Source organism: Miniopterus schreibersii (assembly GCF_964146895.1).
Source record: "Miniopterus schreibersii genome assembly, chromosome: 3".
NCBI classification, from domain to species: domain Eukaryota; kingdom Metazoa; phylum Chordata; class Mammalia; order Chiroptera; family Miniopteridae; genus Miniopterus; species Miniopterus schreibersii.
In genome coordinates, this window is record NC_138103.1 from 31,405,069 (window position 1) to 31,432,559 (window position 27,491).

Below are 27,491 nucleotides of genomic sequence, written 5' to 3' on the forward strand. Positions count from 1 at the left end.
AACGTATGCAGTATTTTTATTTAATTTTTCAGCAATTTACATATCTCCCTACCCCTTTTTTTAAGTTAGTGTGACAATTTTCCATAATAAACTACTAAAAGAGAAGCTTTGGTCAAAAATGGAATGAAATAGCAAAAACAAAAACCAAAAAAACAAACAAAGTACAAACAAAACCCAATCACTGCTGCTTTTAAAAAACCAACACTTTCACCAATTATATTCAAACAAAATCACACAAACAACATTTGCACGATATGTGTCTTCAGTGTTTCCTTGCGGCTGGCTCTCCTCACCATCATGCAAATGGTGGAGCTGCCGTGGGGCAGTTTGTCAGTTTGTCAGTTTGTCATGCTGGATCTGGGAGGCTCACTCAGCTTCACATTATCCGAAGGCCCTGGATGGAAGACTCTAAGGTCTTGAAAATGGTAGGAAGAACACTAATGGTTACTGAGGACTGTCCATCCTGACGTTTTCCCTATAGTGCCATACTACTTCCTTCCTCTCCTCGGCTGAGGTGCAGGCCCCTTGCCTCCCCACTCTCTCCCCCCTCCCTCCCCAATTTGAGACAGGCTCTCACAGGGCTCTGCCCAGCAGAGACTTTCCAGGACTGCTGGCCCTTCCAGGCCATGTATTCCCCTGTCTTCACCACCCCAGCCCACAGGCTCTGGGCACACTCCTCTGTGTTCCTGGGGCACATACCTCCTTATCTGTATTATTGGCCCTTACCGATGAGGGCCAATGTACATGTCCTGTGTACATGTCCCTGACCTCTTCACCACACTCTAGATGCCCTAATGGCAGGCACTTCTATGTTTCTGTGGACCACACAGCAGCCAGCCTACCGCACAACACAGCAAGAGCTCAAAGGTAGATGGATTAGAGAAAACTGCACTGGGACCCCCTAGCTTACACAAAAAGAGAAAAGGACATGGCCTGAGAGATGGAAGGATAAAGGGCAGAACTGTAACCACTCAGACGGTGCTAACTACACAGGAGTCCCGATGCCCAGGAATTAAAGCATATGAAGATAAAAAAAGGGGGGGAGATACTTTTAAAGATAGTTTATTTCATCAGAATATTCTGGAGGCTTTTCTATACTATGTATTTGACCCAAGGAAGGGGGGGGGGGAATCATGGAAATACAGAGTGAAAAAATTCTATAAAGCTGGAGTATCCAGAGTCCTTGGATTTGTCACTACCCCTTCCATCAGGCTTCCTAAATCTCTCCTTCCAGAGCCTCCTGGCTACAACCCCTGCCACAGCTGGAGTTCATATCCCCATCACTTGTTCACTGGACTCAACAGCCTGGTGCTTTTCTACATTGGTTCTGGAACAGCTCTTAGCTGTCTGCAGACAAAGCCCAGCTTCCTCTCCCTGACCATGCCACGGCTCTTTTTTCTAGCTCCATCTTCTGCATCTGTAGAACTCATACCACAGTCCAAAACACTGGCAGTGCCTTGAATGTAGTGTGCGCTCTCTGAGCTCTGGGCCTGGTCTGCACAGGCTGCTCTTGCAGTTTAGAATGCTTTCGCACTCCCTTCTCCCCCAACCATGTGTCCTGAAATCCCATTGCATCTAGATATGCAGCTCTTCCCTGCAGCGCTGGCAGTCCATGCATCTCCCCAAATTCCCTGACATAAAAACAGAGGCACTGGCTTCTCTTCTGGAGCCCCACCTAATCCCCTCTCCCTCCTCTCTCTCCTACCAAACAAGCCCTTCAGCGGTTTCTTCATGTCAATATCCTTAGTACCTAGCACCATGCTTAGCATCCACAGGGCACTTAGTGAATGTTTATTAGATTAATTAGTGTAAACCATAAAAATATATCTATTTAGATAAATTTAGATGGGTACCCAACACAGGGCCTGCTACAGAAACTGCACTCAACTTTTTCTCAATGAGTAGATGGACATCTGGTAAGAAGTATGTATTCCATCTCATTGGGAAAGTATGGTTTTAAAGACTGAACTACAGTCTAATATCCTGTATTTCTGATTTGTATTGGCTTTGATATTTTGTTTCAAGAAATGAGAAACATTTTTCTCACAGGAAGAGTTTTAACACAAGATTTGTTCTGAAAGGCAGAAAATACCTTGAAATCCCAAATTGTCATGGCTCCGTCGATGCCAGTAGTGCAAAATTTGCGACAATCTTGCTTGTCCACCTCATAAATAGATACTTGACTGAAAAAAAGGAAAAACAAGAGATTGTAAGATATGTGGTAGAAGTGAGCCCCAACCTTCCTAATAGTATAAGGTCATTTTAAGGAAATTGCCTATTAACTCCTGAATATCAAATAGTCTATTAATATTAGGCTATAGCAATCTGACTCAGAAAGTACGTGAATGCATTATATTACCAGATAGTCAGAAAAGAAAGACTGATATGAGGGAAAGGTTAAGAACCTGCATTAATTAGTGACATAGAGAAACAAGCCAATCCAGGTCACACAATATGCAAACTGCCCAGGAACAGGGTGTCGGCAGGATCATAGCCATGACTGAAATGGAAACTAATGTAAACAAACAAAAAAACAAAAACAAAACTAGAGGCAGGATAAAGCATGACTGAAATTCAATTGGCTCTAAATAAAACTCCCAAGCCACTCTGTGACAGCCAGGGCATACAAGCCAAGAGCTCTCCTTGCATTTGAAATTAATCATTATAAATGTTAGCAACAGTCAGACATGCCATAATTCCAACCAGGCAAAGCAGAGGAATAGATAAATGAAACAACTTGTTTCAGCCTAATTATCTGAAAAACTTCCAAGAAAATCAATTCTGTAGCTCAGACAGTATTTTCCTTTCTCCCCTGAAATGCCTAGAACATTCCCTGTAAGGAAGGGAATGGCAAATGGCACATACTACCTGTGAGCTAAGAATGGACTTTACAATTTTAAATGGTTGGGAAAAAACCCAAAACTATTATTTCATGACATGAAAATTATGTGAAATCCAAATGTCAGTGTCCATAACATTTCACTGAAATACCCACACTTATTTATTTACATATTGTTCATGGCAGCTTTAGTACCACAATGGAAGAGTTGAGCAGTTGTGATGGAGACTGTATAGCCCCTAAGAGCCTAAAATATTTACTGTCTGGTCCCTTACAGGAAAAGTCTGCTAACCCTGCTCTAGGGCAAAGAGGACTTAATATCTGCAAATAAAAGTAAACATGTCAATCCGTAAGGGTATGTCATTTTATTTTTAACCTAAAAGTGTCAAAGAAGGCAATGAGAGCTGTTTCTTTTTTGACATGTAGTCTTCAGAGAAGCTTAAGAAAAAAATCACAAGGAACAACTTTGAAAGTCATTCAAGACAGAGAAACTTGAAAAGTGTGAAGAAGGTTTTGCTATGACTTCAAGTTATCACTTTTCAATACAGCACAGACATTTTCAGCCTATTTTAATGGTCCTTTTCATTGAACATGATGAAAAGCAAAACATAGCCCTGGCCAGTGTGGCTCAGTTGGCTGGGCATCATACCGTGCACCGAGAGGCTGCTGGTTTGATTCCTGGTCAGGACATATGCCTGGTTTGCAGGCTTGATCCCTGGTGGGGTGTGTGCAGGAGGCAGCCAATTGATGATTCTCTCTCACATTGGTGTTTCTCTCCCTCTCCCCCCCTTTCCTCTCTCTCTAAAATAAATAAAAACATATTAAAAAAACAAACAAAACGAAAAGCACAACCTGAATTTATAATTCTCTCAATGAGACAGTCTAGAGGTTTCCATTATTCTTCCTGCCATCATCACAGTAAAAGTCTCTCAATACAAAAGGTCTCGTCAAAAAGAGAAAATCCTATGGTACCTAACACTGAATACAGTAACTTAAAATATCAAGACTATATTGCATTTCCTTGCCTGGCATCAACTGTTTGATTCCCAGTCAGGGCACTTTAAATAAATAAATAAATAAATAAATAAATAAATAAATAAATTGCATTTCCTGACTAGGTTTAAAAAAAAAAAAAAAATCAAACTTTTTGGACAAAACACAGTTCTATTGTCTTATATAACCACATGAAATGACAGCTAGAATTACCTTTGCAAACAGGATATAATTAATCTCCTGTTATGTGTTTACTACCAGAGGAATACAACATTCAGGTAGGTCTCCTTTTATACTCTCTTTTTAAAATTTTTATTGAATTTATTGGGGTGACATTGGTTAATAAAATTATATAGGTTGTAAGTGTACAGTTCTATAATACATCACCTGTACATTGTATTGTGTGTTTACCACCCAAAGACAAGTCTCCTTCCATCACCATTTATCCCTCTTTTACCCTCTCCTACCTCCCTCCCACCCCCTTTTCCCTCTGGTAATCACTATATGGTTGTTTGTGTCTATAAGGGTTTTTTCTTTGCTTAATCCTTTTACCTTTTTCACTGACAGCTGTCAGTCTGTTCTCTGTATCTATGAGTCTGTTTCTATTTTGTTAGTTTATTTTGTTCATTAGAATCCTTTCATTCTCAATCAAGTTTTTGAGAAAGCAAGCCCTAGGAAGAGGCTGCACTGATAGTCCACACCAGCTCACAGCCCACAGTAGGATCTACCCTCTTCATGTGAGATGCCTGGTACCATCTACCCCTTGAAGGACAGAATGACTTGGTGGATGTAGTTCACTCTCTATCATGAGCTGAAAATAACAGCCTGAAGTTGAGAAACTACAAACTTCTTGCTCTCATTCCTGAAGGGGTGTTTAGGTGTGCAGCACACAAAACTTCCAGAGACGCTGTCAGGAAACAGAGGGGAAGAAGGGCATCTTGGTCACCTAAACACTTCTCTCTAGATGGTCAGGGGCCTGGCTACAGGTGGCATCCAGGAACACAGATCCCAGTCTAGGGGGCCCCAGGTGGCTGGATGGCACCTACGTGATGCTATTCTGGTGCAGTGTCTCCAAGGCTGTATTGCGGTCCTCGGTTGTGGCCCTCTTGTCCATGTTGCGGAAGCGTTCCATGGCAGACATGTTGCGCTGGATGCTCTGTTTTGGAATGTCTAGCTTGGAGACGAAAGTCAAGCAGCCGCGGTCATCATAGTTAAAGAGCATTGGGCAGCAGTCATGGCCCTGAAACAAGATTATTAGTCAGGCCATGGAGGGTATGCCTACCTACTAACCCCTCAGCAAAATGTTCACCGCCATGGGCATCTCTTATGCGTAAAGCAGGGGTGGGGAATCTTTTTTCTGCCAAGGGCCATTTGTATATTTACAACATCAATCGTGGGCCATACAAAATTATCAACTTAAAAATTAGCCTGCTATATTTGGTCAAACATTTAATTAACTCACCCCTAATGTGATGGCTGGAACTGCTTCTCTTTGGCAAGGCCTTGGCAGGGCCAGACCAAATTGTTTCTCTGGCCATAAACGGCCCGGGAGCTGGATGTTCCTAAAGGCTAGCTCTGTTTCTTCTAAAAGGCTGTTTTACTATGTGCCAGTGCACAAAGTCACAGAGCATGCATTGCTCCTGTTCTGGAGAATTATATACAGTGCAAGTAAGATGAAGAGAAATACTTACAGCAGCTACGACGCTATTCTCTGAGACAAATGACACACTCAGGAGGGGCAGGAACTCAGTTTTCAGAGTTGAGACCCTGAACACAAGAACACTTGTTAAAATGAGATAAAACGGACCACTCAGCTTCTTTATAGATACAGAAGATGACAAAGGACCCATTCTCACAGGGGCTTCGGCAGTATAAATGAACACTTATGTTTAAAAGAAGCCCCATGACCTAGCCTTTCAGGAATCTCAAGCGAGATGGCCTTGAGATAACCTGCAGAAACGGAGGCCTTCCGCTCTTTTTAGTCTAAGCTCTACTCCTTTCTAAGGCCCCCAACTCAAGAAAAACTGGTCTCCAGCTTGGTCTCCAGCAGGCCCTGATCTTTCCCATCTCTGCCTTTGCTCCCACCTCCCTTTACCAATGCTGTCTCTGTTCCTCTTGCTTATCCAAGTCCACTCCAGTCTTTGAAGCTCAGCTCTGATTTGATCACCTCCATGAAGCTTTCCTGGATCATATCAGCCTAAAGTGGCTTCTACTTTCTCTGACTTCCTAAACTTATTGTCATTCACGACTGAATGCGTTAGTTTGCTATTTTCTCTTCTCCTGTGCTCACTGGGGGCTCCTAGAGGGCTGGGACCTATTCTCTTTCCTCTGCCAGGCACTGGGTTAGAAGCTAGGGCTACTGATGAATAAGACACAGTCTTAGCTAGCCAGGAACTCACACATATAATTTCATGTAAAAGATTATGCATTGTGAAAACTATGTCTCAAGAGACAACCACCCTTCCCCCATACCATTGGTATTAGATTAAAGTCCTCACACCTCATCTTAAGGCCTTACAGTGGAATACCTGGATTTTACTATGAAATATTTACTTTGAGAAAGGGAAGAATGGAGGACAGTCTGCAGGACCATGAAAGCCAAATATAAATCAATACAAGGGGAGACAGGGGCTGGCAATAAGCACATGCTAAGAGCTTATCATGCATTATAATAAATTATACACAAATTAAATAACTAACATCAAAACACTGAATGACAAAAGGCAAGTTACTATACAAAATGTATGGGATAATCCCATTTGTGTTAAAAATAAAAAACTATGTAAGTGTATATATATATATATATCTTCCAGAAGACTATCATTTATAATGGGGGAGCATTTTATTTTATTTATTTATTTATTTTTTAATATATCTTTATTGATTTCAGAGAGATGAAGGGAGAGGGACAGAGAGGGATAGAAACATCAATGATGAGAGAGTCATTGATCGGTTGCGAGCCTGCAACTCAGGCATGTGCCCTGACCGGGAATCAAACCCAGATCGCCTGGATCCTAGGTCGATGCTCAACCGCTGAGCCAAGCCCGGCCGGGCTGGGGGAGTATTTTAAAAAAAACATAAAATTTAAAAATATAATTCAATCCATTAGGAAAAAATATCCTTTCTGAAGTGTCACTTTGTTGTCACCGTGCAGCAGAGGGAGCCTGAGTCACCTGATATGACCAATTAAGCATACAGAGTAAGTCAGGAAAACCTTTAAAGGTGGGTTACATTTGGCTGCCAGTGAAAAAGGATGCACCAGGAAGGAAGGTTCTTCCTCCAACACAGGATGAACAAACATGAATTGTGATGTCTAAAAAGATGCCTAATGCTCTCCCTTAAGGCTGAGCAGGCATAAATGAGTCATTACAATTCGAGTTCTTCCAGGGTACACCAGAGGAACTTGCTTCAGGGTTTTAGTATTATTGAATGAAGTCCAAAATTAATGGAGTCATCGTTCACTAACTACGTAGAGCAAGAACACATCCTCTATTTAATTTAAGGCTGGTGTGTGACTTTTACATGTTGTAAGGAATTTATAGTAACAGACTAAACTGGCTATTTGAAGGAACTCTTATCAGTAGCAAACTAGGCAGGTTCTTCAAAGGAATCACTATCAGCACTTCCACTAAGTAGTGTTTCTGGAAGTGAGACCTAACTCTTTTTTTTTTTTTTAACTCTTCAAAATATTACAGATGTCCCCTTTTTTCCCCCATTGACCCCTTCCACCCCGCACTCACTCCCCTCCCCAGGCCTTCACCACACTATTGTCTGTGTCCACAGGTTATGCATATATGCACATAAATTATTTGGTTAATCTCTCCCCACCCATCCACCCCCACCTTCCCTCTGAGATTCATCTGTCTATTCCATGTTTCTAAGTCACTGAATCTGTTCTGTTCATCAGTTTATTATATGTTCTTTAGATTCCACATATAAGTGAGATCATGAGATATTTGTCTTTCTCTGTCTGGCTTAATTCGTTTAACAAAATATTCTCCAGGTCTATCCATATTGTCACAAAGGGTACAAGATCCTTCTTTCTAGCTGCATCGTATTCCATGGTGTAAATGTCCCACAGCTTTTTTATCCACTCACTTTCTGATGTGCACTTGGGCTGTTTCCAGATCTTAGCTGTTGTAAATTGTGCTGCTATGAACATAGGGTGCATATATTCTTTTTGATTAGTGTTTCAGGATTCTTAGGATATATTCCTAGATATGAGATCACTGGGTCAAAAGGCAATTCCATTTTTAATTTTTTGAGGAACCTCTATACTGTTTTCCATAGAGGCTGCACCAGTCTGCGAGACCTAATTCTTTAAAATTTCCCCAAATGGACAATCTAAATGGGTGTCTGTGACTTAGCCCAGCTGACAAGAAATCCCACCCCACTTCCTAACTCAAAACAAAAGGCAAATACTCACTGCACGCTTTTTGAGGCATCGGCAACGGACACGGTGCTATCATGGCTGACCCAGGCCAGGCGGCTCCCACTGGCGGAGAAGCTGACGCCATGTACCCAGCCGCCAGTGCCACTGCCACCAAACTCTGACATCAGCTGACCAAAAGGCATCTTGCTGCCCCAAGGCGTACTGGCTGGCTTTTCATCCACTTCTTTAATGTATGCAGAAAACACTCTGCAGTATAAGGGGCAGGGAGAAAAGTAAAAAATGTTAATATATGTACATAGAAATAGGCCACAGGCAGCTGCTGTAAGGTGTTCCAGAATGCAAAGAGTAAAATATGATGGGACAAATTCACATTCACAAACCTCTTAAGACACAGAATGATTCTAAGCTGCCTACAGGCCAATTCAAGTTTGGTAAACCCATACTCAATCAAAGAATAATCACAGAGTGCTGCTCTAAGAGTGCCAGGCACAGCTCTAGGAGTGCCATTCTAGAAGTAATGAACACAAAAGCCCTTCCCTCCTGAAGTGTATGTTCTGGGGGAGGATCGTGCTGTCCCCCCCTCCCTTGCCCATAGGAGATCTGGCTGAATGAGCATAGCATTCTTTCCTGTCTACTTTATCATCATTCTCTACAGTATTCCAAGAAACCCACACAATCAAATGGTAGGAGAAAGGAAACTATTTGCCCCCCTGCAATAAACCAATGGTATGAACCCACTTAAAGAAAGGGACATCCAAAGAGAAAGCCAAGGGAGGCTGTGGGAAGTGGGCAGGCTTTCCCCAGTGCTATCACCCTCAGGCCCACTGTCCAGCCTTTGTGGAAGGTACAGTCTGGGATGAAGGTGGGTCCTTTATAGCCTGCTGTCATCACCTCTTTCTCTAATTCCTTGAGGTGGGAAGCAAAAGGGATAAAGAACAGCTGGGAATCTATCCTTTTATTCCTTTTTGCCCTCCAATGTTGTATCTACTTTGTAAAGCTTCTCTTCAAAAACTTCTGAATCTAAAGACTCCCTAAATGATCCAGAGCAACAGTTCTGGAAGGGTCAGGGCACTAAAAAGGGGAAGGGCACACAGTAAGCTATCTGTAAGTTAGATGATGTGACCTTAGAATCACTGTGCTTTAAATCAGCATCACAATGGCTACTGCTTTAGTCATGAGTGCAGGAATGAATGGGTGGTTCTCAGCTGTACCAACTTGAGTGTGTGAACAGAACAGACCTATACCCAAAGGAGCACAAGTCAAGACAAAGTTTATTTCTAAAAATTATTACTAACAAAAGAACTATAACCTATTTTCACAACCAGATTTTTAGAAAAGCCTGATGATCCAGGTGGTATGGATCAGTAACACTTAGCTCTATCTTCTAAGGGAGCTATAACGACTCTGGGTAACATCACAAAAACAAAACTCCTAAATATGAAAAACTCTAGAGAATATCTACGTATTTTTACTTTTACACTGGTTCTTAAGTAGAAGAACCAATACTTTTCCAGAGTACCTTGACACTACCGAGTCCCCTTCCTGTAGTCAAACTGCCACACACACATTTAAGAAAAAATAAAAGATGCTCCAAAACAAAAAAACCTGGGGTATTCTAGGATATAAATCACTAGCCAGGATTTCTGGAAATTCTCCACATAGCCTACTAAAGAAAGATACATCCCATCTCCCAAACCCACCACATAGTCAACATAAAGCAACATTTATTTGCTTTTCTTCTGGCTAAAGGGGGAAAAAAAGCCTTGTTGATAAGGAACAACTTTAAAAAAAGCAATTACTTGTATGATTCTTAAAGCTGTTAGCCAAGTGGCTGTGTTTCTTCTAGCCTCATGCTAATAACAAAAAGCTTTAACTAAAAAGGAGTAACACAATAGCTCTGCAGTACGCTGTTCAGCTATGTTTTGTTAATCTTAGTTTCTCTATGGAATTTGCAGTCTAATGCCTGGGTTACAAAATGAGAAATAATACTATAGTTGAGGGAGTGGGAGAGGAGAACACTTCCCTCACTCCAAACCATGGATGTTCTGCCTCAGGAAAACTTCCCTATCCCTGCACGTGATTCTCCCTTCTACCATACTGCCAAGTCTACCTCTTTGTCCTTCACTCATTTATGCACTTGCTTCAGCCCCTTTTCTAGGCCACAAGCTCCTTTTATCGGAGCTCTTTACGGTGCCTAGCACAGCATCTTGCAAAAAGGGATCTTAAAAATATGTGTTGAAAGAAAAAAAGTTGCAAATGAACTTCAAATGGAGATTACCATTAACCTAATGAAGGGCTCTTTCATCTGTGCAGTGTAATGTGAAACCATATTACAGTAGGTGTGTGTGGGGTTTAGAAATGAAGATCACAAACAAAAATAGATTTTTAGAGATTCAACTGCAAGAGGATAAAAACAGGAATGGTAACTGGAGGATGTGTATTAAAATGAGAGAAGATGTTTTGTTATGGGTCTGGTCTTGAGTATGTTTAAATGCTGGTGGAAACGATTGAATAAAATGTTCTATAAATATCAGAAAAAAAATCTGTTGAAAGATGAACCATGAACAGCTCAAGTCTGTCTACCAATTCTCACTTGTTCCCACCTGCATTTGAAATCACAGGATCCTGCTGCCAGCAAAACATTGTTTGGATGCCAATCCAAGCTGAGGACTGTGGAGCGAATTGGCTTTTTAATGTGCTTGCTTACCCACCTACAAAAGGAGAAAATCCATTTTAGTTTATCTACAAATCAAACAATCCCCAAATGACCTACAAATGTGTCAGGTGAAAACACCAATGCATGGCTCTTATGTGGCTACCAGGTCTCTTGCCAGACAGAAGGTGCATTTCTAAAGGAAGAGAGGAAGAGAGAAAGAACCACAGATGGTCCCTTTCATTTTCCTGTCTTTTAGGTTTTGACAATCTCATCAGAGCTTCTGGATACCAGAGGATGCTCTTTAGTAAGTATATTTATGGATTAACTCTGGTACTGCTTCATGGAGTTTCAGATTACATGTGACTTTAATCTCTGAAATAAAAATTGAGGTTTGAAATTACTTGAATTTTCATTATAAATATTCAGTGATTTGTTATTGCATTTTAAGTTAAGTTTGGGTTGTAAGATTGCTTAATTTCTTTTCTAAGTTTCCAATGCTAAATAAGTTTCCTAAAGCTTCAAATTCTTTTTAATTTTTTTCACAGAGAAAGCACGACCAAGAAATCAGGAGAACCTCTTGTTGAAGATAACCCTCTAATTCTCTGAAGAGTTTATTTATGTCTAAAATCAGTCATTATTCTGCCCTTAAACTGCAGGTTAAAAACCAATCATGTACTGTTGTTCAAGCTTAGAGACTTAATATGGTACCAAATGCTCTTCCTTGAAAGCTAAATTATTGTCTATAAAATCTTTTTCTTAGGAACCTATCTGAAAAATTTCATTCAGAAAATAGACAATCTTCTGACTTGTTTAATAATACAGTTATTTTATATTAAAGACTTAGAGGTTGTTTTCAAGGAATCACATCATACCAATAAAATATTGTTTCGTAGCTGAGAAACTCCCCTGAATGTGCAGCTTGTTCAAATGACAACATTTTGTACTACAGTAAAGCCCAATTTACCTATATTTGAGGGTATTTTTTTTTTTTTTAATATATCTTTATTGATTTCAGAGACAGGAAAGGAGAGGGAGAGAGAGAGATACAAACATCAATGATGAGTCATTGATCGGCTGCCTCCTGCACTCCCCCGACTGGGGATCAAACTCGCAACCAGGGCATGTGCCCTGAACAGGAATTGAACTCCAATTGCCTAGATCAACGCTCAACTGCTGAGCGACGCCCGGCTGGGCGAGGCTATTTTTTAATGAATAAAAATGTGAACAATCAATGACATTGAAGGTTACCCAGAAAGAAAAATTGTTTCTTACCAATTTATTACAGTGAGCCTCCTAAATGATGTTTAGCAGGTAACATTTTGTTAGTCTTAATTTTACACATGCTTGAAAGAAAAATGCATGTCTTAAATTCATAATTCAATCTTGCTGCAAATTCAGACTTTCTTTTCAAAGAATCAAAATTTCCAAGGTTTTACTAAATTACAAAGTGTAAATGATAATCCCTTCCTTTCACTGTTTCAGCAGAAAGCAAACAGTAATACTAACACAAAGAGTAACGTGTACTCTGCTATTTTTAGTGCAAATACACACTGCCAGTTTCATAATAAATGACAATTCCCTGTTGAAGGGTAGTTACCATCCTTTCTGAATGCATGTCAGGTACAGCAGAGTTGTTTTCTTATCAAAGTAAGAAGGAAGGAATAGTTAAAGTAAGTTACTGAGCCATAAAATAAACCTCTGCATTTTGACTGGCTTAGCTACAAGTGATTCATTAAAAAAAGTACAATAGGCTGATTATATTTCCAAGATCCTGGCCATTTTTTACTTCAATGGCTTAAACAAGTAAAGCATTATACCAAGGCACAGATTTGGTTAGCAAATAAACTTTAAAGGAAGGAGAATACTGTTATCTGTAAGAATCCTAGATATTTAACTGGATAGAGAAAAGTAGAATGAGGGGAAAAAAACTATTTCTCAGGACACTGGGAATCTTTCAAGTTTATGATTTATATATTAGAGTAACAAAACAGCTATTTGGATAGTACACAGTCAGAAGAGTAGTAATATCTTATATAACAAACAAATTAGGAGATTAGAACATGGAAACCATAGCTCTATATTAATATGAGAAAGATGTGCGATTTGACTCAGTGTGCACATAAGAAGGGAAAACATGCAATCAGAAAGAATGGAAAATTTCACAGGGAAAAAAATCTCCAGGTGAAGAAAAATTGAAGTTATAGTTAAGCCTTCACCCAGTGTCTCAAGAAGTCACCAAGAACATATTGGTCCAAATGTATGATTCTATAGACAGAAGTAAAAAAAATATTCAGATGTTGCTCACCAGTCATTTTCAGACTCGAAGTAACAAACAGAAATGAGTCTTGCTCCACTTCCCACAGCAAATTTGTTCTCTAATGGGGACCACTTGACAAAAGTGGCTGCACGGTTAATTCTCAGGATCACCAGGGTTGGCTTCCAGACACCATCTTTCTGACTCCAGACATAGGCATTGCGGTCTGCTCCACAAGTGACAATGCGGTCACTCTTGGGAGCCCAGTCGATACCTGCAAGTGAGACATGGCATTATCTACTTTGCCTGGGCCAATGACAATGACATGGCACAGGCAGGTAGGCATTGGTATGGCTGGGACAGATGTGATCCTGATCACCACATCACAAGGGCAAGGATGTTTCTCTGCAGAGTTCTGTAACTCGGGATCCTCCATGAGTCCAGTTAGAATAGAACTGTTTTTATAACTGCAGAGGTTACAAAACTAAGCAGGGACATTCTTTCCACCCATTCACAGGTTTCTAAAGATATTTAGTCTGAAGACCTTTATCTCCCCTCTAAGATTTTTTTTTGGGGGGGTCCGAAAGTACCTTTATTATTAATTCATCAAGACACCTAATTCAATGATATTGACTGAAAGCCTGCTATATGACGTCCAACTAAAAACAACATACAGGGCAAATAAAATTAATCTTCAGTATATAGAGTTGAAAATATAACTTGTGTTTCACTATATATTCTTTTGAAGGTCTGTGCTATTTAAACTAACCTAAATACCTTTTCTGTATGATGCAGGTTCTATGAAAGAGTCCTTGAGTATCTTTGTATCTAAACTAGAAAGAGACCTACATATGTATCTAAATGTAAATTTTATTTTTCTTATTTGACCAGACATTTACTTATTTGGTGCCTCTGTGAAGAATCCCAAAGTCAGTCAATTTGTTATACCAACAATAAAGCTGCTATGACTCAGTCATTTTATAGCTATTGATGAGGTGTTTTCTACAAATATAATTTCACATTTAAGTTACAGAAATATTACTAATAAATTTATATTATAAATATCCCTAAAAACTAATAATTAAAATTCTTAACATTTATTTTAAAATATACTTTTTAAATATATCTGTATTGATTTCAGAGAGGAAAGGAGAGGGAGAGACAGAGATAGAAACATCAATGATGAGAGAGTCATTGACCGAGTCTACAACCCGGGCATGTGTCCTGACCGGGAATCGAACCCCGATCGCCTGGATCCTAGGTCAACGCTCAACCGCTGAGCCACACCTGGCCAGGCTATTTTAAAATATTTTAATTGATTTTTAGAGAGAGGGGAAGGGAGAGGGGAGAGAGAGGGAGAAAGAGAGAGAAACATTGATGTGAGAGTGAAACATGGCTGCCTCCTGCATAACCCCTACGGAGACTGAGTCTGCAACCCAGGCATGTGCCCTGACTGGGAACTGAACCAGCAACCTTTCAGTACACGGGACAACACCCAACCAACTGAGCCACACCAGGAAGGGCATCATTCTTAACATTTATATACAAACAAGTAAGATGAATATAAATAGAAATCTCCATTAGTCATATACCATAGTGACTTAGCAGTATGAAAAGTTTGTTCATTCATTCACCCACAGGAAATGTCAGTTCAATTATTTGCACCATGAAGGGAAAATGATATGGGGAAGTGTGCTTTAAGTACTATATATTTTCATTTTAAATCCACTCATTAAAGGATAGTTTTGCAGCCCTCTTTATTAGATTTAAAAGTGTATTTGGTTGAGTGTCGTCCCATGCCCTGAGAGGTTGCCCATTTGATTCCTAGTCAGGGCAACTGCCCAGGTTGTGGGCTCGATCTCCAGTAGGGGGTGTGCAGGAGGCAGCGGATTGATGCTTCTTTCTTTCTCCCTTCCTCTCTCTCTAAAGTCAATAAAAACATATATTTTTAAAAAAGTTTATTTTTAACTACAAAAGCAAAAACCACATATTATTATGCAACAAACATCACAATGAAACATGCAGAAAGTCAATAAAGCTCTGCTCCTTTTCTCTATGTCCCCAAATATTAATATTATGGCAAACATTTTCTCCTGCTTTTTATAAATTAGTAGTGGTTATTCATTATTTCAGAACATTGATCTATCATAAAAATTTCCGCAAACATCCCACTGTTGAACATTTTGCTAGTTTCCAATCACGTATTAAGATAAAATTGGAATAAATATTCTTTTTGCTTTGGTTAAACTTATCTCTTTATGATAAAATCTCAGAAGTGTGATGCAAATTATTTTTATGAATGTCTTGTTTTCCTAACTTGATTACAAGCTTCTTGACAACAGGAAACAAGTCTTTGAAACCACTGTGGTGGGCAGACACTAGGGTGGTCCATGTGATCCTGCCTGCTGGTGTTCATGCCTCTCTGTGGTCCCTTCCCCAGCAGTATGGGCAGGATCTGTGACTTGATTTTAACCAATGGAATTCAGGAAAGGTGATGAGATGTACATAATTACCATACAAGATTACATAAGAATGTGCCAAAAACACCCCACAAAACATAAAAACATGCCACCCCTCTTGCTAGACACGCTTACACTCTCCCTTGTAGGCTTTGAAGAAGCAAGCTGCCATGAAACTTACAGTCAAAAAGAAATGAACTGCTCTACCAACAACCTGAAGGAGCTTAGAAGTGGAGCCTTCCCTGGTAGAGCCTCTGATGAGAACTCACCCCTGACTGACACCTTATTTACAGCTTGTGAGACCCAAAGCAGAGTCCCAGATAAGCCAGGCCCTAACTCTTGACCCATAAAAACTGTGAGGACAAATATGTTTGGTTTAAGCTGCTGAGTTTATAGCATTTGTTACATAGCAACAGGAAACTAATATATCCTCTAACATCCAGAATATTGCCTTGTAAGAGAAAGCTTAGTGATTTTGTAATGATTTTGACAATCTCAAATTTCACCCCTTATTCCATATGATGACCACTCTAATTAAACACATGTGTTTTATAAGAATTACTGAGGTAATTAAGCATGAGGTACTTAAAAAAATCAATAGATTCTTACTCTTAAGAAAAATATAAGGAACTGCCTTCTGCATGGTTTTATAGTTCTAAGTCTACATTTGAATACAAAAACTGTAAAATCACAGTCATAGCCTCAAACTATTTTAGATGATAATGGCTTTTAGCTCGTTAAACACATATTTGTTGCCTAGTAGACATTATGTGCCTCCTTGATGAAAGAACCTACCATCACCTAACTCAACTAGCCATTTACAGGAAATATAGATGGAGAAATATGTAAAACACCATGGGTTTGCAATCAGCAGAATCTAGGCTCTGGAAAAACCACAGGACAAACAACCTGGTTCCTGAATTTTCTTAACAAATAATTGCAAAGGAAAAGAAAGAAAAGAAAGGAAACCTATTAACAAAACAAAAGCCTTAAGTGATACATCAGCCTGGCTGGTACAGCTTAATGGTTGAGAGTCAACCCAGGAACCTGGAGATAACGGTTCGATTCCAGATAGGACGAATACCCAGGTTTTGGGCTCAATTCCCCAGGAGGGGGTGTGTAGGAGATGGCTGATTGATGATGTTTCTCTCTCATGGATGTTTCTATCTCTCTATCCCTCTTTAAAAATCAATAAAAACATATTTTTTAAAAAAAGATTACATCAACTAATCACAACTATGTGTGTACCTTACTAGGATCCCAATTAAAAGAAAGTATTGTGTTGGCTATTACTGAAGAGTCCTTATCTTTTAGAGGTACAAACTGAAATATGAAATGATACAATGTCTGGAATCTGTTTCAAAATAGTACAGGAAGGGAGTGAGAACAAGATTGGCTGTGAGTTGATAATTGCTGAATCTGGGTGATGAGCATACAAGGGCTCACACATTATTATCTATTTTTGTTAGCTGTTTAAAACTGTCCATCGTAAAATGTTTTTTGTGTTGCTTTTTTTTCTTTAAAGGTAGTGATGAAACATTTAACACAAAAGAATAAGCTCACAGAAAAAAACACCAGGACTCTAATATCCCTTTGATGTTTGCCATACTCTTTTTCTCTGCAGTATTGACTAGTCTTTTCTTCTAGAAAGCTTCAGAAGATAAGTTTTCTTTTTCCGTAGTTACTATCTTTCTGAGGAAATATGTTTGATCCTTGGTCTGCTGCCACACAGTTATATTTAGAGTTTTCCAACAACAGTTTTTTAAGACCTAAAAAAAATATCATTTGAGCATTTGGACAGAAAACAGGCCCGAGTTCAAAGGATTCCAAAAAAAAAAAAAAGGAGGGGAGAAAACGGACTAAGTATTTCACTTTCCTGGCTATCTCTTTGGTCTTTCATCTTAGCCCTTTCTCATGTAAAAGTATTTCCAATGCCAAATTTCCAACTTAAAATAAGAGTTTTATTATTTTTAGGCCATAAGGCCACTGGGAAAGGGACTTAGAGAAAATAGGCCAAACCTAATAGAAATAATGTTGTGGGAAAGCGATAGCCACAAAAATAGAAATTATGTCTTTGGTGCTGGTTCAGTAATATGCAGTCAGCCAGCTCAGGGTGCTCACTAGCATTATATACAAATCCTGGTAAAAGCAAAAAGGGATGATCACAAGTTTTTGCTGGGGAATACAATGTAAAGAATGCAGAAGATCAAAACATGCTATGCTTTTCTCTGATTTGGGGGAAGGAGATCTTTAAGCTAATCAGTATGTTAGGGGATTAGAAGCAAAATTCCTGGGTCCCAATTAAAAAAAAAAAAATCACCACTAGTCCCTTTGTTGCCCACTTCAGTGCAAATGTTATTGTGAGGAGAGGGACAACTCAAGACTGCAGTGAGAAACTTGTAATTAAAAAGTTGTACCCGGCTGGGTGTGGCTCTGCGGTTGAGCGTCGACCTAGGATCCAGGCGGTTGGAGTTCGATTCCTGGTCAGGGCACATGCCCGAGCTGCAGGCTCGATCAATGACTCTCTCATCATTGATGTTTCTATCTCTCTCTCTCCCCCTATTCTTTCCTCTCTCTGAACAATAAAGATATACTTTAAAAAAAAAAAAGTTGTGAAGAGCCCGGCTGGTGTGGCTCAGCAGCTGAGCACCTACCTATGATCCAGGAGATCATGGTTCGATTCCCAGTCAGGGCACATGCCCAGATGGCGGGCTCAATCCCCAAAAGGGGGTGTGCAGGAGGCAGCTGATCAATGACTTTCTCATCATTGATGTTTATCTCTCCCTCCCTGTCCTTTCCTCTTTCTGAAATCAATAAAAGACATATTTAAAAAAAGAAAAGTTATGAAGAATAAGTTTTTATGTGTTTGACCAAACTGTTTAAAACAAGAGGTTGAATCAATTCTGCCAGAAAACAGGATGAAAAAGAAATTATAGTAGTAAGGATTAAAGAACAAGAATTCTTTCTAAACAGAGCAATACGTAATTTTTTTTTAATAGCCAGACATGGTTAACAACAAAGCAGTATAGTCTCTTGAAATCTGATATCAGGATTTGGTTCACTAAATTCTGAAAACCATTGTAAAAATTCCACAGTTTTACTTCTCCTCCTTTGACACTTGCCTAATAAAACTCAGCCCTGCTCTGCTTGCCACCTCTGTGCATCTATTAATAGTTTTTGCCAAAGACAAAAGTTAAGGTACATCAGGAATCTGCCTTATAGCCAATGCTTTAAGATCTAGCCTTCTACAAATTAACAAGAAAAAGACAAAAACCCAATGGAAAAATGGGGAGGAATTATACATTCTAAAGTTACACACACACATGAAAAATCCGGATGTCTAATAAACATCAGAAAATATGCTCAACCTTTCTATTAATCAGGAAAATGCAACTTACAGAGATACCACCTTTCACTCATTGGTCTGACCGTATCATGTATTTGTGGGGTGTGGGGAAATAAGCACTTCCATAGAAGGCTGGTAGGATGAAGGCAATCTGATGATACCTAGCAACGCTGAAGATGTACATACTCCTGTGGTACAACAAATCTACTATATATCAACATTCATACATGCACAAAGAGATCTGCACAGGAATGCTAGATTTAGCACTTAATGTAATAAGGAAAAACTGGAAACATAAATGTCCTTCAATGGAGGAAGGAATAAATAAAGAAGGTATGAGATGCCAAACAGCAGTTAAAAGGAACAAACTTGATTTAGATACACCAACATAGAGCTGCAAGAGATGTATGATATGATGCCATTTTGGGAGCACTTAAAAATACTGCTAATAGTACTGAAGATTGCTTATGAAGCTACATACATGTATGTAAAAGTATTAAAAGTGGACTGGGACAATGTTATACTAAATTACAGACTGCCTTCTGAGGGACAGGAATAGGACTAGTGGTGGGAGGGGACTTTACCATTATCTAGAATAATATTCCTTGTTATTAAATCTTTGTTTCCTAAGTTTTCTGGCACAGGAAAAAAGATACCTATCTTTTTTGTTGTTTATTCGAGGTGGTAGAAATATGGGTGTTTGTTGTATTACTCTTTGTCTTTTTCAGTATTTGGAATGTCTTCCTTGCCCCCAGAACAACATACAGGAAACTTTTGGAAGACACTGTGCTCCTGTTACAGCTGGAAACTCAGTTTGGCTTGCATTTTCACACAGCTGACCTGCTGTCTAGTTTTCGCTTTCATGTCTCATCTCCTTAGTCCTCATAGTAGGTTCAGTGTTTTCCATAACACTAGTAGAGTGCTGTGTACCAACTGGGCTAAAACAGCACTTAAAAATTGAGATCATGGTGTGGCTCAGTTAGATGGAGCATCATCCAAAGGTGGAGCATACACGGAAAGGTGGTGGGTTCAATTCCCAGTTGGGGCACATACCCAGGTTGGGGGTTTGATCTCCAGTCAGGGCACGTATAGATGTTTTTCTCTCACTCTCTCCCCCTCCTCTCTCTAAAATCAATTCAAAAAAATTAAGATCACTATTATGCTATTTTTTCAAATTTTCTAAAGAAAACGCAGTAAATGCTGTACAACTTTGAATATTATGGCAGACTTACTTTATTAAGCTCTTTATTTAAATGAAAGAGTGCTAAGTTTGAAAATACTGTACTAAGCTCATGGTTATCTTCTTTTACCTGTGATGTGTCCATTGTGCTCCTTGAGTTCATGAGCTTTCACCCACTGGCTCCCATGCTTCTTATAGATGTGGACTTCGTGATTATTGGGGCTAAGGGCAATCTCTGGAAAAAACAGTCAATAGTTAACACTTGAACTTGAAACTGACAAACAAAAAAGGGACATGTTACAGTTGGTATTTAAAAAACTGAAGGAACAGAAAAGCTGTTTCAAGAAAATGGTTCTCAATATTAACCTCTGAAGAATTCCTTTATTATTTTTACAGCTATTTGAACTCCATATTTTAAAATGTTTTGTAAAAAACTAAATTTAAATATTCACTTTATCAGAGACATATACAACTGTCAATTAAAGATTTTAACCAGTAAGAAATAAACAATGTTGCTATAGTTATCTGACACACAGTTGACCCTTGAACAACACAGGTTTGAACTGTGCAGGTCCAATTATATGTGCATTTTTCCCCCAATAAGTACAGATGCCCTCCGTATCCACAGGTTTCACCCATGGATTCAATTGACTGCTGATAGAAAATATTATTTTCCATCTGCAGTTGGGAATCTGTAGGTGGAAGGTCAACTATGTGCATTGTTCTATGCCATTTTAAATAAGGGACCTGAAAATCAAATGTCCAGAATAGGCAAGTCCATGGAGACAGAAAGTAGATTAGTAGTTGCTTATGACTAGAAGTTTTGAGAAAAACTGGAAGTGACTGCTAATGGGTATAGAGCTTCTTTTCAGAGTGATGAAAATATTCTGAAACTAGATAGTGATGGCTGTTGCATAACTGCGAATATACTAAAAATTACTAAACTGTATACTTTAAAAAGATGAATTCTATGTCATGTGAACTAGATCTTAATAAAGCTGTTATTTTAAAAAAAGAGTGAATATAATTCAAATACTTCTGTATCTAGATTTTTCTTTGTTCCTCCTCCTTGTCATATTATCTGTCACTTTGTTTGCTGTACTATGCCTACTTCTGGGTCTTCTCCATCCCCTTCTAGTTTGCTGGAGCTAGAAAACTAGAAACTCAAGCTTGTTATGAATAGCATAGTAAATACAAGTTAGTACTGCTCTTAGTACCTCAGAAATAAACCCCATGTCTCTGAAACAGCTTATTTCTAGGTCTTTGAATTCTGACTAAATGTTGGGTTAGTGTGGTATTATGGCACAACCATTCTAAACACTGGATTCTTAGGGCAATGAAAGATGTCTCTGGCTTGGGTGCTAGCAAGGGCTCTGACATTAACTTGGTGTATAACCACCGGAAAGTCCTTCCAACACTCTAGGCCTCAGTTTCTATATCTGTAAACCAAAGGACTGACCTAGTTTCTTTCTGAACCTATGTCTGTCCTTTTCACATGTGACGATATATATGATCCCTAAAAGTGCCTATATCTAAAATTATCAAAGGTACCAAAATAAAGGCACAAAGTTAATAGTATACTTACGGGTACGATCCCTGTTCCAGGCATGGCAGGTGATTGGCTCTAGTAAAAATTGATGCAGGGACATTATTCTTAGTGTCTTCAAAGGATAGAAAGCTGCAATAAGCAACAGAGAAAAAGCATTTAAAATGGCAAGCAACCAATATTTAAGTTGTTTGGAGATCTTGAAATGTTTCAGGATAAATAAAATATTATTCTCCTATTAAAAAAGAATCAATCTCAATGTCAAGATGTAATCATTTAAACACAACTAGTATTGTAACCACCAATGTATAATTTATTCTGCCAAGGGTCAACAAGGGACTCTAAAACCATGGGTTAATAATTGTTGGGGCACAGGATATTCAGGCAGTCTCAAGTGATCATCCTACAGATTACTTACTTACTAATTACACAGGGAAAAACATGCCTTTACAATAAAAAAATCTGGCAGTCACCACTGTAACTGAGTGATCACACTTAGTATCATAAATAGTGGAACAATATAATCTGAGAGGCCTCCTGATGGGAGGCAACATGAAGTGCACATCATCATTTATAAGTAGTGACCACTTAATTTATCATCCAGACCAGAGTACGTTTAAGAGAGCAAAAAGGGACACTATTAATAATTACGCTGTGACAACAGGTCACAGGACTATCCTGGAGAAACCTGGTAATATGGCCAACATAGCTATGAAGTATTTATGCCAAACATACTTACTTTAAATTTAATCAAGACCCAGACTCAATTTATAGTTTACAGAAAATAAAAATAATTCGTTAAAGAACACAAAGGGAAATAAACAGTTAAAACCAGGATGTGTGCCATACTATAAACAACTGGCCTGGAATATTAAAAAAAGGCAAGTTGGGGTGAGGACTGTTCTAGATTAAAAGAGCTATGAAAATCAAATTTGATATGTGAAACTTGATTGTAATCTGTATTTTAAAAATAGCCATAAAAGATATTTTGTATAATGGGGTTAATTTGAATTTGGGCTACATATTATGTAACAACACAGAATTATTTTCAATTTCTTAACTATAATGGTTTGCCCTTAGGTAAGAGAATGTCCTAACTCTTATTTATTTATATACATACATATATTTTATTATTATTATTATTATTATTATTAATCTTCACCTGAGGATATTTTTTGCCATTGGTTTTCAGAGAGAATGGAAGGGAGAGAGAAAGAGAGGGAGAAACATCTATGTGAGAGAGACACATCAACTGGTTGCCTCCCGCATGGCAGGGATGGAGCCTGCAACGGAGGTATATGCCCTTGGCCAGAACAGAACCTGGAACGCTTCAGTCCAAGGGCTGACGCTCTAACCACTGAGCCAAACCAGCTAGGGCTGTCCTAAATCTTAGAAGATAAAGATGATGAAGTGTTTAGAGGTAAAGTGTCATGATATAATCTGCAATTTTTTTTCAGTCCTTCAGTACATGTAGATATATAAAGAGCAAATGTGGCAAAATGTTAACAACTGGTGAATCCAGGCTAAGAGTATGCAAGTGTTTGTTATACTACTCTTTAAACTTTTTATAGTAACTAAATGAAACGCAGGAATCTGTGAAATATTACTGAATTAAAAATCAAATAAGCCCAGCCAGGCGTGGCTCAGCAGTTGAGCATCAACCTAGGATCCAGGAAATCAAGGTTTGATTCCTGGTCAGGGCACATGCCCGGCTTGTGGGCTCTATCCCCAGTCGGGGGTGTGCAGGAGGCAGCTGATCAATGACTCTCTCATCACTGATGTTTCTCTCTCTTTCTCCCTTCCTCTCTCTGAAATCAAAAAAGATATATTTTTTTAAAAATCAAATAAAATTCACTATTTTATAGGTAACCAAATCTAGATCCACTGAAGAAGTGACCATTACCTGAAATAGGAGAAATATTTTCAAAAAGCACCCAATTTTATCATTTCTAAGAGGCACTCTCACAACACTTTGAAGTTTTAATACACTTAAGTACAAGTCATATTAACCTAGGGTGGAGAGACTGAAATGTGAGATAGAAATTCTGATGTAAGCAGGAAATGAATGGAAGGGCCACCAGAAGGTTGTGAAGTGAACAAAGTTCAGCAGGCAAAGCAGAAGTCAGTCTCAGTGCAAAGCAAAAAAATGTCTCTGCTAATTGTTGTAAAGGAATCCAAAGGTCAAAAAGAGATAAGTACACCCTTAAATAAAACATCTGATATCTTGAACTGGCAGAGAAATGTCAGTGTTTTACCTTTTATCCCAAGGGTGAAGATGTTTAGGTCATTAATTTTTTACTTTTACATGTTCTAGAAAGCAAATTTCAACTCACAAATACAGAAAAAGCCTCTAACAGGAAATTAAAACAATTTTGAAAAAATAAATTCAAATGAGACTGCTAATTTGTTTTTTTAAAAATAAATGTTCAGCCCTGGTCGGATGGCTCAGTTGATTGGAGCATTGTCCCGCGTACCAAAAGATTTGGGGTTCGATTCCCAATCAGGGCACATACCTAGGTTTCGGGTTGGATCCCCGGTCAGGGTGCATGTGGGAGACAATCGATTGTTTTTTCTCTCACACCAATATTTCTCTCTCTCCTTCCCTCTCTATAAAAATCAATGAACACATCCTTGGGTGAGGATTAAAAAAAACTTTTCAGACTCACTGAAGGATTCTTTCTCTCTTATAACCAGATGCTGACCCATCAGAACAGGTTTTACTCATAGTTACTCAAAATAACATGTAGTGTTATAAATATCTCCTTAATTAAAAGCAATTTAGTTCAAAGCCACACTTTATAAGGTCATTTGTTAATTGAAACAAAATTGGTCTGCAAATTAATAATTTAATATGAAATCTATATGTAAAAGCACATATTTCATGTATAGTTAAAAAAGAACAACTGCAGGCAAAGGCTTTCTCATTCTTCAATTCATTTTATAAGTAATGTAGCAAAGCCTTCAAAAGAGGTAAACGTTTACACAATGGCATAATTACTTCTAAAATTGCATTTCTAATTTCATTATTACTATTCAAGAGCCATATTTGGACACACACTGAGATCTGAAATTCTTTTATAATCATGTGGCTATTTTAAGACTCTAGGCCAAGACAACATTCACATTTGTCAAGCTTATAAGGCACCCAGTAAACACAGCTTGCATTCATAAATTCAGTGAATGGAGAATAATAATAGCTTAAATTTTGTACCAAGGAAAAGATACCTTCTGTCATAGGGTGATGAAAATTATAATTTCTAAACTGTGATTAATACTTACATGAAATCTGAAAACCTTTGTCTTAATGAGGGTAGAGAGGAGAAAAATGGACAGACAAGAAGGTGGTGACATGAACTTTAACAAGCTTCTACTGATGACCTGTTATTGTCCAGTACCGAGAGAGAGAGAGAGAGAGAGAGAGAGAGAGAGAGAGAGAGAATAATAGAGTATAATATGATTTAAGGAATTCTCTCTACTTTCAAACTCCTTTCTTTACCTATCACTGTGAGTACAGTCATTTTGATGTTCGGTTAGCCATGGGTTCTGGAGCCAAGGGAACCTGAGTTTGAATCCTGCCTTTGACACATACTAGCTATGAGACCTTGGGCAGGTCACTTAATATCTTTAAGTCCCATTTTTTTAATCTGTAAAATGGACATATTACTGACATCCCAAGGCTGTTGGTCGGAGGATTAAATGAGGTAACATGTGAAAGCCTGTAGTACAAAGCCTAGTTCAACACAGATGCTCAGCCCTAGCCAGTTTGCTCAGTGGTTAGAGCGTGGGCCCTGGGAGTGAAGGGGTTTGATTCTGGCCAAGGGCATGTACCTCGGTCGCAGGCTCCATCCCTGACCCTTGTTGGGATTCGTGCTGGAAGCAACCAATTGATGTGTCTCTCTCACATTGATGTTTCTCTTTCTCCCTCCCTTCCACTCGCTCTGAAAAGCAATGGAAAAAATATCCTCGTGTGAGGATTAAGAAAGAAAAAAAAAGATGCTCAATAAGTTAATTTCCTTTCTTCCTTTGACTGGAACCATCTCAAGGAGTACACACCAGTTAGTATCTTCTGAACTTGGCCTTGGAGCTTGAAAGTATTTGTACAGTGGGAATTTCAGTTCCCTGTTTAGAGTCAGTTTTCAAGACTGTGATTCATCCAGTTTCTAATTGCTCTCATTACCCAACCCAGCAATACCAGGTCACCACACCCTCGACACATTCAGAGACAGGTTCCAATTCCCTGCACCAGCCTCACCAGCAGAGCATTCTGAACCTTTTTACGGAGAATTTGTTTCAGCATAGGATTAGTCACCTAGATTGAAATACTACCACTCTCCGTCCAAGCAGGAGTTTTGATTTTTCCAAGATGACCCCCTCCTTAACTTGTGATAAGTAGATGAATTAACCCCAGAAATTCTCTGAATATTTTGTGATAGGAAGGAGCCAGTTACACCCACTCTCTCACACGGCAAAAACACCCTCCTGGTATCCTGTCTTTTGTTTTTATATACTGGGAAAACCCAGAACCTACATGAAACCAAAAGGTTAGATAAAATTGATAAAAGAGGACAGAACTAGGATAATTTAGGCAATGAGTTGAGGTAGATAAAAGCAGGTTCCAAAGTTGCAGTATGAGAACAGATCGCTTTATAATGAGAGTCTAAGCCACAATTTCAGTGCCTATCAGGTGCCCAGCACTATAGTGGTAAGTACCAGGTTGGGGCCAGAAACATAAGTCAATCTGACATTTTTCTGGACCTCAAGTGAGGAGTGAGGGAGGTTAGGAGAGGAAGTCAAGATAAATATGCATAGAATGCCCAGAAGCAGTAATACTAGCTGATATTTACTGAGCACCTACTCTCGGCCGGAAACTATTCTAAGCAACTTATGCAAATAAAGTCACTTAATTCGCCAGAAAGCCCTAAGAACGTTCTTACTGAAGATGAGGAAACGGACTCAGAGAAGCAATCTTCCCAGTGTCATCCAACGAAGTGGCGGTGCCAGGATTAGAATGCTGGCAGTCCGACTGGGGGGTTGGAATGTGACAGGTGCTGCTACATCAAAGGTTCCACGGAGCCAATATGCGCAATTCTGACTTAGGGGATAATGGCACTCGAGAGGGGGAATGTTAAGGAACTCGGGAGAATGTTTTCCTATAGTTTAGAAGGGTCTCCAATAACTGAAGGATTGAGGGCTGCCCTAGGTAGAAGCCAAATGTTCCACGAGCGCCCACCGTGTGCAGGGACCTATTCTAGAGGATAAAGAAAGAAACGAACGGTCCCTCGTGACACCGATTAAGGGGAGATTATTCCACTTACTACATACAGTTTTACGGACTGTGATAAATGGCCACAATATAGGTGCAAATAGGGCTATGGAAGCGCAGAAGAAGGAGCCGTTAATGATGGCACTGGAGGACACTTGGAGCTCGAAATTTTTAAAAGAAGCGATCTTTATGGGGACGCACGACCTCAGGAGATCCTACGGAGAACAGGGATCCCCCGCCCCTCCGGAGGCCGGGCTGGGAGCCCCCGCCCGCCCTCAGTCTCCGGGCCCCGGGCCGAGCCTCATTGTCCCCGAGCGCTCAAGTCCCGTGCGAGGCCAGGTCATTGAAGGGACACAGGGTCAGAAGCTCGTTCCTACGGCCCCTTACCTCGGGTCGGGGGAGTCCGGACCGGCTCGGAGCGGGGAATTCGCGGACTCTGGTCAGTCGACGCGAACTGGCTCCGGCGAGCGCAGGCGGAGGACCTAGGCCCTGTGGGAGCGGCTGACAGATCCCGGAAACCGTCACAGCGCCTGCGCAAAGCGGCCGGGCGGGCAGTCCGCGC

General features: G+C 39.5%; 1 protein-coding gene across 1 annotated transcript; it reads right to left on the bottom strand.

Annotated features, from left to right (window-relative positions):
- ARPC1A (actin related protein 2/3 complex subunit 1A) lies at window positions 1–27,491 on the bottom strand. Its single transcript, XM_081133333.1, has 10 exons — window positions 27,317–27,491; window positions 21,706–21,798; window positions 20,251–20,355; window positions 13,187–13,409; window positions 10,829–10,936; window positions 8,259–8,471; window positions 5,524–5,599; window positions 4,879–5,072; window positions 2,093–2,183; window positions 1–415 (listed from the first exon to the last, which is right to left on the bottom strand). The coding sequence occupies exons 2-10, from the start codon at window positions 21,767–21,769 to the stop codon at window positions 377–379; spliced, it is 1,113 nt and encodes a 370-aa protein (XP_080989459.1). The 5' UTR covers window positions 21,770–21,798; window positions 27,317–27,491; the 3' UTR covers window positions 1–376.